This window comes from Egretta garzetta, unplaced genomic scaffold (assembly GCF_000687185.1).
Source record: "Egretta garzetta isolate BGI_Z169 unplaced genomic scaffold, ASM68718v1 scaffold516, whole genome shotgun sequence".
NCBI lineage: Eukaryota > Metazoa > Chordata > Aves > Pelecaniformes > Ardeidae > Egretta > Egretta garzetta.
Window position 1 is genome coordinate 721808 of NW_009259983.1, and position 12946 is coordinate 734753.

The 12946-nt window shown below is 38.9% G+C and overlaps 1 protein-coding gene across 1 annotated transcript; it reads right to left on the bottom strand.

The window, feature by feature from the left end:
- Positions 1 to 801: 801 nt before the first annotated feature.
- MAEL (maelstrom spermatogenic transposon silencer) lies at positions 802 to 12822 on the bottom strand. The gene is made up of 12 exons (XM_009640490.1): positions 12745 to 12822; positions 12258 to 12344; positions 9674 to 9770; positions 7523 to 7678; positions 7009 to 7050; positions 6024 to 6151; positions 5121 to 5175; positions 4393 to 4534; positions 3071 to 3133; positions 2063 to 2195; positions 1730 to 1808; positions 802 to 920 (listed from the first exon to the last, which is right to left on the bottom strand). The coding sequence occupies exons 1-12, from the start codon at positions 12820 to 12822 to the stop codon at positions 802 to 804; spliced, it is 1179 nt and encodes a 392-aa protein (XP_009638785.1).
- Positions 12823 to 12946: the final 124 nt, after the last annotated feature.

Consider the following 12946-nt stretch of genomic DNA (forward strand, 5'->3'; position numbering starts at 1 on the left):
AGAATTTGACATTCTTTTCAAAAAAAAAAAAGCCAAAAAAAAAACCAACCCCGTAACACCTACGCTCCTCTTCAGTCTGGAAGTTTGAAGGACATGCATTTTTTTAAACAGAAAATTGATGCAAAGGAGAAAAGAATACCTATCTTGTACTTGTTCCTGATGTATATAGTCTATGCCACTAAAAGAACATTAATAGATGGATAAGTTTGCCACATTTCTTCAAACACCTAGAAAGTCTGCTTTGTTTGCCTTGAGTGACCACTCAAACTCTTCATGGCTGGAATTGACAGATTATGAGCAAACCTTAAAGACTGTTACATGTTTAATTCCCCTAATGCAGCCCTTCATACCTCCAATGCTCCCTCCCATCATTTTGGGGGGAGACTGTTAAGCACTGAAATTCTATCTTCCACATGCAGAAGAGGGCAAGGAGGTTATTAAAGAAGAAATAAAGGACTTGTTTAAAGTCACATTGGCCACTAAAGAATTCTTCTAATCCAGTGATACTGACTAATCGATCTTGAATTTGCACTCCATCCATTAAGAAACAGAATTAGCATGGCATGTATTTTTAAAGAGAGGACACAACTGTCAGGTCCCTTCAAAATAAGTCTTCCTGTATATAATAAACAAGACTTTTATCTTCATTAAATCCAGTCAATAGTTTTACCATTCTAACAACAACTTGAACTGTCAAGGGTTGCACATAAGATGAAAAACTGCAGTCTGGAGAAACTGCTGACTATCTTAGGGAAACAAGGAAAGTCAGAATTTGCAGCTGTCCTGGATGTAAAAAATATTTCAGTTACTGGAAGACTTGGATAGATCATCAGATGCACTTTTCAGCAACCGAGTAATTCCTCTTCCTCGCATGGTACTTGTTCCATAAAGGGAAGTCTTCACACCACATGGAGAATCACCTATTAAATTAAATACAGTTTGCAAATCAAATCAGCATTTAAAGCTTGCATAAATTAATGGAATTGTTCTTCATATGCTGTGGAGCTGAACATATTCAATAGCTCCAAAACAAAAAGTCAGAAACAGGGGTTATGTCCTCTATAAATGTGAAGAGCATAAGATCTCATGATTTATAATTGGAACAGTTTTGGAGTTTAATTCAGCGTGTATTTTATATGCAAGAAAATAAGCTGCAAACTCAGAATTCTTACAGTTATTTGTCTTGCAAACTTAATTCTCTTCCTCTGAAGATTAGCCATGAACTGCCCAGATGAAGTGACCTCACAAGCCTTCTATTAAAAAAATTTCATCTCCAAAAAGAAGACTTGAAATGAGCAGTCTTTATAAACCAAGGTATAACAGAATACTTGCAACAAGTACCACCTGAGTCTGCACATACGACTAAAGAGCAAGGAAAGTATTTTAAAGATGGCCCTGCCTCAAAGCACCTAAGTGTATGAAAATGGACCTCATGTAGCAGAAAAATAAGGGGGTATAAATCAGAGCACAACATTTGTAAGAAGAACTAAACTTTGAGAGACCTTTTTGACCATAAGATTATGTCCAATAAGAAAAGGGCAGCTCTTTACACTTACATCTTCAGAAATTCAGCAAAATCAACATGCAGGAATAAGCGCAGCTCATGCAGAGTTGTTCAAGCTTTATGCCACTGACAGGCAACATCTAAGCCCAGAAATTTGAAAAAGCAGCAATTGGATTAAGTTTAAATACCTCTTGCCCCTTACAAATGTGAAAGTTTCAAACTCACAATTAGAAGGGACAAACTCTTGATCATGTCTTGGAGAAGCGAAATGTCTGTCACATCCAGAACCCTCAGCCTTTATTTTCTGTATGAAGAAATAAACATTCAAGACAACATGTCTTCTAAAATTGATAGTACACAATTATCCATGAAACCTATGAATTATGGTCGAAAGTCTCAAGAAATGACCCAGCTAGTGATTATTTTTCTTTCATCAGTCTTCCCAATATCTCTCACAAAAGACAGCAGCCAAAGAGAGAACAGCTAACCTGAAACTGGGAAGTTTAAAAACTTGAGTTAACTAGAAATAAAACAGGATACCAGTTTAAAGAATCTGACCTGAAAACGTCCAGCATCCAGAATCACCCTCTTGGTATTTGTGCTTTCACCATAATCAGAGTCTTGAAGAGGTAGGTGAGCTGCTGTCAGTGAGACTCCATACACATTAGCTAAAGATTTACTGATGCAATACCTTAACCAAGAAAAAACAGAAGACAAGAAAAGTTTGGCTAAGACAGCTGTTATGCTTATGTATGGAAGCACAGCATTTTTAGTTCTTCAGCTGGCAAACAAAAGCAACCGGAGACTGAGATGCATGGAGCCGATGACAGAGGGCAGAAGGACATGATTGCAGCAGCTAAATAGTTACCCTGCACCCTTCCAAGACCACCAGCCTATTCCACAACTACATGTGAAATCAAAACAACTGCTTCCCCAAGTGCAGTCACTTAGAAGCATGAAAAGCAACACTTTTTTTGCAAGGCATAGCAGTACATTACAAGATTTTTTTAAATAAAAAACTATTCATTATTATGTCCTTCAAAGTGCTACTACGACTGACTGAGATGTTAAATGGCATTTCCTTGTTTCCCAACTATTTACTTTCCCCACACCAAAAAGATTACAGAATCATGTGTGTCTACATTTCTATGTAAGGCAGTATAAAGGTTTCCAAATTAGAGATATGCTAGAATACACTGAGAATTTCTCACCAAATACAGGTATACTAAGCCTCTGAAGAAAAAACATGAATTCTAATGTAATTAACACCTCTCTCAACTCTCCAATAGTAAGTGGAGGTAGTAAAAGAATGACTACAAGAGTGACAGACATTACTATCACAGGAATTAACATTACATCTAAGTGCTAAGACTTAGAGCACACTGCTAAACAATACAAACAACAATGAAAGTCAGAAATAGAACAAAATCTTGGGGGTATAGGGAATAAAACTCAAGATCTAGAACTGCAGTGCTCCAAGCAGTAAGAGAAGCCAGAGCCAAAAACATGCATCTATAACAAAATAAAAAGTCATGATACTGGAGATGACTCCTTCGCAATACTCACGCGATTTTCTTACAGGATGCCAAAGCACAGCAGAGAATATCATTCTCTTCATGCCACTTGCACCTACATGAAATGAAGTTCAGGCTTATTTCAGAAGCATCTACATCGTTAATCAACCTGAATAATTGGTCTGGTCAGAAGGAACAGGAACAAGTATTAAAGATGTTATCTTTTTGTCTCAGTGACCATATAGCACCTTTAAAATTCCACAGAGGACCAGTGTTCAATGACTAACCTCTAAGTGGTTTATGCAGAGCTAAAAGGCATGCTTAACAGGCAACCTACTTCATGCTGAGGTGAGGAGAAGGAAGAAAAGATAATCCTAAGAGACAAATGGAATTTAAAGGTAACAATTTGAAGTTTCCCATTAATGTGAAATAGTTCCTCTTCGTATAAGCATCCCCACTTTCCTCTCCAAATGTGTGTTTCAAAGTACATTTTTCTATTCCTGCTAAGATCTCCCTCTAGTGTGATGATACTCATGGAAATGGAAAACTGCCTGACTATAAAAAGATAAAGTGATGCTGATTATCCCAATGGATCTTAAAAACCATACTGTAACCAGACTTCCAAGAATAATCTTTTTTTTTAAAAAAAAAAAAATTACTAAAATTTAAGATCAAATCAAATCATTGGTTCTCACTTAAAACAGTAGCGGAGGAAGAGTTAAAGTGTATTTCTAAGTTAACTGCATCATCACTAAATATTCCCCTGCAACACAAGCTACATACCACTTCTTTGTACAAACATGGAAGAATCTGAAAGCAGGAAAAGCTTTACTGTTCAAGATACATGGGGCATGGGGAGGAGAAAGGAAAAAGTCCTACAAAGTACATAAGATTCCAGATGTGTAATAAAGAACATTCATTCCGGAAGAAAAAAAAAAAAGATAGGATCTAGCTTAACACATGTGCTTGAGAACTTGATTTATACCACTTGCAAACATACCTTGTCCCTCATCACAGTAGCAGCATGTGGCATTTGATGTACAGAAACAGCCAGGTCCCATCCAAATTACACTTCTAAGAGTCTGAATCTTCTCAATTCTATGATTTCCAGTTAAATACCACAACATATTTTATTCCCATTTTTTTACCCCTTCCTTTAAATTAGGCCTCAGACTCAGCATTAAAAAGCCATCTACCTTTACACTTCTTTTGGGAAAGTATTTTTGCATTGCCAATTGTACTCATAACATGACAAGAAGCATTTCTGATTAGAAGGCTTGTAGAACATTCTAGCCTAGCAGCATACAAGTTGTATGTAGGACACCAAGACACATCAGGCTAATAAAGGTTTCCAAAAAGAAGAACCCAACGTACCTGGTATTACTGGAGAAATCCCACAGGAAGACATCCAGTTCTCTACACACCCAAGTCCTGGATGGCTCTTTTTTGTATTTCTTCTGGTACAGTTCTATTACCAGGTCTTCTACTGCAAGAAGCTCCAGGTGGCTCTCAATGCCTATAGCTCAAAGAAAATCCAGGTCAGAGAACAAAAGTGTCAGTGAATATTCTGCTCGGCTCACTCCTCAGTCAGTCCCGGTTTATTGCCCAGCCTCTTACCAGAGCATCAAAGCTCTCATAAACCTTAACAAGTTACTCCACCAGTGGTTTCAATAAAACCTGTCTTCCTAGCAAAGTGGGTCATCCTATATTCCCATAATTTTCTCCACCTCAGTAATTATGTATCCTACTTGCAGGCCATCTCTCTTCAGAAGCTGGCAGTTTTCCCACGTATTACCATACGCTCACCTTCACAGTGATCTCACTGCCTCTAGTGCTCCTTTAACTGGCTGAGCAAGAAACAGTGTATGTTATTCTACGGATGTGCTCATTAGCCAGTTAGCTGATCATGCTGCTGTTTTACTGTTACTGATGGGGAGGAAGAGAAGAGGGAGAAGCACGCAAAGTAGTTCTAACTATCAGTACCAGCTTTTACAAAACCTTTGAGACCCAAAGATTTTCAGACAAATACAGCTGTCCATCATTACACAACCCTTCTTTCTAGGGGGGTGGGGGAAAAAGGCCAAAAATTATCCATTTCCCACCTGTTAAGCTAGCCATTCGATTGAGACACCAGTTAATTCGGAATCTGTCATTAGACTAGAGGAAAGAAAGTTTCAGTCACATTGAAGAAGGACAGTATAAATTCTGCAAGACTTTTGACTACATCTGAACAAGTCACCTCTAAAACAAAATTCAGTGTTTGTGGGACCGAATGTACACTTTTCCTGAAAATTATCTTGAAGAGGAACCAAATGCCACAGAGGCTTTCCGACCAAACCCCAGGAGAAATTCTGGACTAATGTTTGGGGACAGGTTAAAGCTCAACCCATACTACAGATATCTTTGTTAAGTGCTCCGAGATTTTCTTCATGCATATTTCTTCAGAGCCTGAAATTTTTGGATGGAGCCTAAGATCTTAACCCTCCCCGCCTTTTCAAAGATTAACATAAAGCTCAAGCGGAATTAAAATGTAATATAGCTGTCATGAAGCTTAAATGCCTCTGGAGACTAATGTTTTGTTTTGCTTGTTGGCAAATGAAATTTGAGCAAAAATTAAGATGTACAGTATTCTCATAGGGAAGGAGTCAGAAAAACACCCCTTAGAAATGCAGGATTGTGTGACTATTACTCAGCACAATCAATTTAAGTCAATATTAAAAGCCCTTAAACTAAGACAAAACAATGTTGGAGACCAAGTGAAATATTCATCAGTAAACTACAGCCAGAAGCACAGGCTGAAAATAAGGCAGAAAATTAGGTCTCCGCTTTATAAAAAGGTTAGCTTCTAGGGGTCATTTCTTCCTGGAAAACTTTGGAAAAAGAGTGTCTTTTCCCACTCATTTGCATACTGATTAGGTTTTAGAGTGAAATATCTCCTTAGTCATGCAACAGAAGTGAAATTAGATGTTTTGATCTAGAGCATCTTACTTTGACTTTGACCATACCCTGCAGTAAAAGCGAGGCCGAACACCGCTGGCTGACTGGACAAACTCAAGAAGTTCCTGTAAGACAACTGCGTAACAAGTACATGAAAGCTGAAATCCAGATATAGGGATCTTATGAGTGGCATCACCTAATGAAGGGGGAGGCAGAAAAAAAAAACCAACCTAGTTATGAAATCCTGTTTCATCAATGACGCAGTTCCCCCCTCCTTTGTATCTTTTTGTATCCATGTATGTACACACGCAAACACACACATCTCCTCGTCTCTACAGGCAGCGCCTGTGATTAAGCTATCAAAACCTTGCTTCCTGGCAGAAGACTGATGGGTCTGGGCTGTGAGCAAACACACACACGCTTACCCCTTTAAAAGGCCATTATCTAAGTATTTGAGGTAGGAAAACATGGGCCACGTTTGTTCCTTCTGTACACAAGGGGAGGAAGTATCCTAATAGAAACAAACTGGAACCTATAAACACTACCGACTCACAAGGGAAACAAGGCAGGCCAAGCCAGACACAACAACAGCATAAAAGCTTAATCTTTGTTGATGTATGTAAAACAGCAAACAAAAGTTTTAAATATGAACTAGTATCTTTGAGTTACCCTATTACAAATTAGCGCTTCAGGCTGAAGATATACGAAGGGAAGGACACTCTGCTCAGATGGGCTTGAAAGAATTTAAAGCCATACAAAGTTGTCTCATTTAAGAAGAACATACTGCAGTTGTTATTGAATTAAAACAGGAAGACAGAATACAAATTAACTCTGCCATTGACAAAACCATTTTGGGTGAAGTACCCGCAAAGGGCAGAGCACAAGAAACATATAAAAGGTGACTGCGACAAGCTGCTCTGTCACTTCTCTTCAAAACTTGCCAAGTTCCCAGGAGAAACTGTAGACGTATAAAACATTTGGATACAGATCAGATAAGCAGAGTCTAAAACTGTACACCTTTGCATACCATTCTTCTTCTCCACCGATACTCACTAGCAGCCTGGCAGTGGTACCGAAAACCACGTGGTGGTACTTCTGCAGAAGAGCAGGGGAGACAGGAGAACAATCATCATCCAACATCCACAACAACAGATCCTTAACTCTCAACTATATACCATAGTTTCATGTAAAGAAAGGAACACCTTCATCTTCCCTTGTGGCCTTGTACAAGTGCCACAACTGTTTTTAAAAAAGTTGCTTTCAGTTACATGCATTTTAAGAAACAAAGTATATTGTATAGTGTGTTTAGGTCCAAGACAGACAAACATCTAAAGGTCCTCCTGGATTTATTCCCTTTGAAGCTTCATGAAGTTTTGACGCTTAAGTCCACCTCTTCAGAAACAACAAGCACTGCTCCAATATTTTAAGAAGTCGTCCAACCACCTATAGTCAAACCTGTCTTAGTACCAGAAATCTAATACAGGCAGCAGTAAGTGACAATAGAAAGCCTCCCTCTGAACCCCAAAGGAAGATGAACTACTACTTGCCTCCCCTCCTTGGAACTCACCTGGATCTATGAAGTGATGGAAATCAGCCATTATGCCATCCCGTAGGGAATACTTGACACACCCAATCTCACAAGGAAGGAAGCGCTGTTCACAGTGGGACGGCAACTTGCCATGGCTGTAAATGTTCAGGAAGTAGAAGATGTCTGCAACCACAGCTGAAAGGAAAAGAAAAAAAAAAAAAAAAGCATTTTCAGAAGAGCCACCAGAGATTACAGCAAGCCGTCCTAGCCTTACCTCATCCAGTAAAAGCTTCGGTGCGCTTTACTATCTAAGTAAGTAAAGTAGGGTAATGACCAAATAAAACACACAGATCCTTCTCTGTACCCAAGATGTCACAGTAACTAATACTTATGCAAGAGCCAGGCATATTGGTAGTCCTGGTGCACCTTCCGTAGATGCTACTGTGTGTAGAGATCAAGGGAAAAAAAACACCAACCAACCAAACAAAAGTAATTTAAAAAAGAAAATCAAACCCCAAACCCACAAGAATGTTAAGAGGCCTGGAATCCAACAGGAACTACTATTTCTTTTTATGATGGGTCTCTTGACCCTTTAGGAAAATAAGATTAGGAAAAAGATCAGTAACTGCAAAGCACTCTCACAAGCTCAATTCAGTAACTTACACAAGTTAAATGAGCTGGTGATAATCTTCTGGGGTAAGAGGAGATAAGAAGTCTGCTAATTAAAAGGATTGCTTCTGCTCCACTAAATGAGCTCCCAAAGGAGGCAGCAAGAATACCCAAGGCAAATGTTAAGAAATAAACTTATCATTTACTAATTTAAGAAGTATTCAACTATGAAAAATACTTCACAATATATCTTAATCTTTCTCTTCACGAATGTCACATAACGTTCTCACTGAAGTTTAAGGTAGCTATTTAATCCTTACCCTTAAGTTCTGCCCCTCAACAAAAAATCCTACTTGTTTTATTAAATAACAGAGACGTATAACTGTTTTTACACAGGAATGATGCTGTGTGACTGACTTTACGGCATTCAACACCAGTTGGCCTAAGTTTGAATGCTGCTGCTCTCTTACATGGGTCTTAAACTCTACAAGCGATAGGGTCGTAGGAAAAATACCTCTCCTACCTGAGTTTGAACTGCTTTCCTTATGAAAAAAAAGGATACAGCTACAGGGAACCATACAGGACTTTTACTGAGAAATATTAAGGAGCAGCATCATAAAACGTGTCTCAGTTATCCCTTATCATAACCCTTCTCAGTTTAAAGATCAATTGCGTCAGTTCAAGCCACCATGATCAACCTGATCAAATTTGCATCACAATGACAGGGGAACATGACCTCTGGCAGGGAGGATGCTAACAGGTATTACACTTTTTATGGAGCTGCTCTTTCCTGCCCCTCCATAACCATGACAACATGAAAATAGTTCAAGAGACTTGTTAGGTAAAAGGCTTGAGCTGAAACAACCACACAGCAGATACAGCTTATATTAACTGACTGCTTGAGGTATGTTGTAAGCACTATCATTTATCATTTTTCAGAATAACATAATATTAATGGAGAAAAGAACTGAGTAATGAGCACATCTGTAATCTAATCAAAACATCCATTTGAAAAGGGGATACAGATAAGAAAGGTTTTTCAAGAGTTTGTTCAACAAGGAAGCAAGCTAGGATGTTATAAAAGCACTAACAAAGTACATATTCCCTCTTTTATTCTCCCAAAGAGGCCAGGTCATAGTTTTATTTAACACCTCTACCATACAAAGTTTGAACTTTGATATCTAACAACTCCTCACCCTTTAAAAATGGTGCAAGTATTTTTTTTATGCTGAGCTTGGATTAGACCTTATAAATCATAAACGTAGGAGTTGAAGAAGTACTGTTTTCTTAAAAAAACCTTGAAATAATTGTAAAGAAACTATTCGTGGCTATACTCCCATCAAGCTAAAAAACAGAGGATAGCATTATGGGGCGGGGGAGAAGAAGGAACATTTGCACTGACTTCCCTCTATACTACAGAAGACCTTTTTGCAGCAGTAGACCATTAGTTTAAAACAAAGAAACAGTTGACACAGATGGATATTAGCAAAATGTAAACAGCCTTTGTATAGGTACCATTGAGAATATCTATAAAGGGCAAGCTTTTATCTACCAGGATCAATGGCTTTAAGATTACTATACCCTGATCATTCTTCCAAGACATAGCATCCGGAAAAGAAGTAAGACTGGACATCTTTGTGGCCAGAGAAGCAGGAACCGGATGAGCCAGATGACAGGACTAGAAAAGATGAGAAAGTTAAAAAGAATCAAAAGAGTCTACTAATCCCCAATAAAGTCTTTCACCTCTTTCTATTAGAGGAACATATGACATCCTCTAACAGTTATGGCTAGGTGGAACAAGTCTGTGTTTTATATACAAGTGCCTGTGTACTTGCAGACCGGGAAGGCAAGATTTCTCTTCTAACAAAAAGAGAGATAGGTATCTTAGTATCTTGGTCAACTCACTACAACTGGAAAGAGCTACAGCTAAATTTACAAAATGTAATTTAAAAAGAAAATCAAAACAATATAATTTTCTTAGGTTCAACCACTTGTCACAGGCAAGGAGCTTCTCAAATGGGAATTTCAAAACTTTTTCCATAAACTTTATTTAAAAGTTTTTTAATACATTTTAAATATATATAAAAATATATATAAAAAATAAGTGCCTGTCACCATACCAATAAACATTCTTTGGAACTGCTCTGACGGCAGAGGTAAGAACAGGAGTCAGCCTGGTTGTACCTCAGCACTTCTGTTTCCAACCAATTAAAAAAATAAAGCCACAAGACTTTGCTGTCAGCCTGTCCGGGTGTTTAATACTGCTACTACATCAGGGTTGGAGGGACACCCAATGTGAACGGCAACAGCTTGCACTGTGACTTCTTTTCATAAACTTTATGAAAAAGTTTGGCACATGCGTTAGTTGCCTTTGACTAGGAATGGAATTCATGAAAAGCTGATAAAGGCTCAAGAAAGTCATCAGATTGCTCTGGCACAGAGCAAGTAAGAGGGGCACGCATGCCCATTAAGCACTGCAAATCCATGAGCTTTTAAGAGGACAGGAAGAGAAACCTGGCAGGCTTACAGAATTCAATCATTCAAGACCTTAAACTGAAAATAACATCCACATCCAGGTACACTAATTCTAGATGACCATCTTAACCAAAGGTTGTTGATTATCACTTTGAACTTATTTAAAATAAAATGAGGAATTAGTCCTATCCAAGCAAGCTTAGGTCATCTCCAAAAGATGACACAGACCTTTCATTACACAAACTAACTGTGATTGTCTGTGTACAGGGGTGTGATTAATAAATTGAAATCGCATATGAGCTCATACATACACACTTCCCTATTACCACTGACAGGCAATAAGGATGATGTTCTTTATTTTGGTAAAGTAATTATTCCTTTCCCTGATTACAGCTTTCCAGAATGCTACCACTTGTGGAAGGAAATACAGAAGCCTCCATTTATTACTTTGTTGTCATTTCATGTAGCTCTCCATTACATATGAAAATGGAGCTTCATTAATTACATATCCCTAGCCTGCTAAGTAATACAATGAGGATCACGTTTTAAACAGCTCTTTCCCATACAGGTAAGCCCCCAAAATCAGAAGACATTGCCTAACATCTCTCTACAAGTCTAGATTGACTAAATTAACTAATCCAGTTTACCAGTTACTCCAAACTACGATCATCCTGTCATTCTCTCTAGCATCATGTAAGTGTTTTAAAGTCTGAAAATTTACCGCCAGCAATAATTTGTAGTTCATAGTATCTAGTAATATGGGATGAAGAAGTAAATGCAGTATTATCCATTTACTCAATCAGGCTCTTTGCTTTGACACACAAGTTTTTACACTGCCAACCAAGACTGGAATATAATAAGCTTTCTGACACCTCACATAATTCACACCCTGAAGCAAACTATGCTTCAGGGAACTTCTGGGAGAGGGAGACAGGCAGAAGGAACAAAAAAAAGGGAGGGGGGACACACAACACACACACAACATACCTTTGCAAAACATTAAATAGTAGAAGGGATCTGTTTAGCAGTATTTCTGACCACAACCACATTCAGCTTAACATAATTGCTTACTTCTACATTGTGCGGTTTTGTCCTCCACCATAGCATTACTATTCCCTCCATAATCAAACCAATCTAAAAATAATGGCAAGGTATAAACAATCATTCTTTTTGTGCATAGGTTGCAACATTTCATTGACCTGGTCTACCACAGAGCCACTTGAGAATGCGAAATCAGCTGGCTATAAGATGGGGTTTCAGGCTACCAGACAAGAGCCACCTAAATTAAGGACATCCACAAAGCAAAAGCAACACGAACCTGTAACCAGAAGTCATACCAATTTCCAGTATTATAAATTAGAAAAACATTGTCAGTCAGTCACTGCAAAATATTGTTCAACATAAAACTAAGTTGTCAAAGAACTACATTTCACTCAGTAAAAGAGCCCAAAGGAACAAGCTGTGATGGTTTAAAATGGTATAGACCATTCTAACCTTCAATCCAAACCAGAACAATTTTCTGCCTAACCTTCATAATGGTATGGGCTACTACAGCAGCCATCACCTCCAGAGACTGGAAGCTATGGAGAGCAGGCGATCTTCCATAGCATCAGAGCTGACCAAACCCCAATACCATTTACTTCCTCTCTTATTTAGCTACATTGAAGGGTGTTCCCTTCTCAGCATTTACCTCTTTCACTGTCTTCTGAGAGCGTTTATTTTCATTCCACTTACAAGCTTTCTGTGTATATACCAACTTTTCTTCCTTAGTCAGCAACTTGAAGGAAAGCAAATTGTTAAAAAGGTTTTACTGCTTCCATCTAGTAGTTCCACAAACCAAGTGTGTAAGAAGTTAATTGTGCATTTCCAAAGGCCATTATCAATGCTTGGCAAGAACTTCCAGCTGCTAACACTGACTCAAACGTTGCCCATAGCTTTCTCCCTAACGAAGCCATAAGCTTTGACTGAAAACTCCTAGCAAGCACATGCTTTTGAAGCATCTTCAGATGAGGGCAAACTAAGCACTGCCCCACCACAAAGAAGAGGTCTTCTGAAGCTACTCTTGCCAGCCAGGGATGCCACTACTCATCCCACACAAGCCAGAGCTGCCCCCCTGCAGCTGAGGGGAAGACCATGTGGCTTGTGCCTCTTAGCTAGAGCCAGCTGAGGCCACTCACCATGACCACGTGAAACACTGAACATACAGCAGCTGAGCCGCCAGCTAGGTGACCCTCCAAGAAGGGCCACGCAGACATTTTGCCCCCCACAAAACCTGCACACGAGGCACCACGCAGATCCACCCAATGGGGGCTGGTTCCCCACCAGCAAGAGGCAAGTGAGCTGCTATGAAACCCACGGCCCCAGCACACTGCGGCTGGA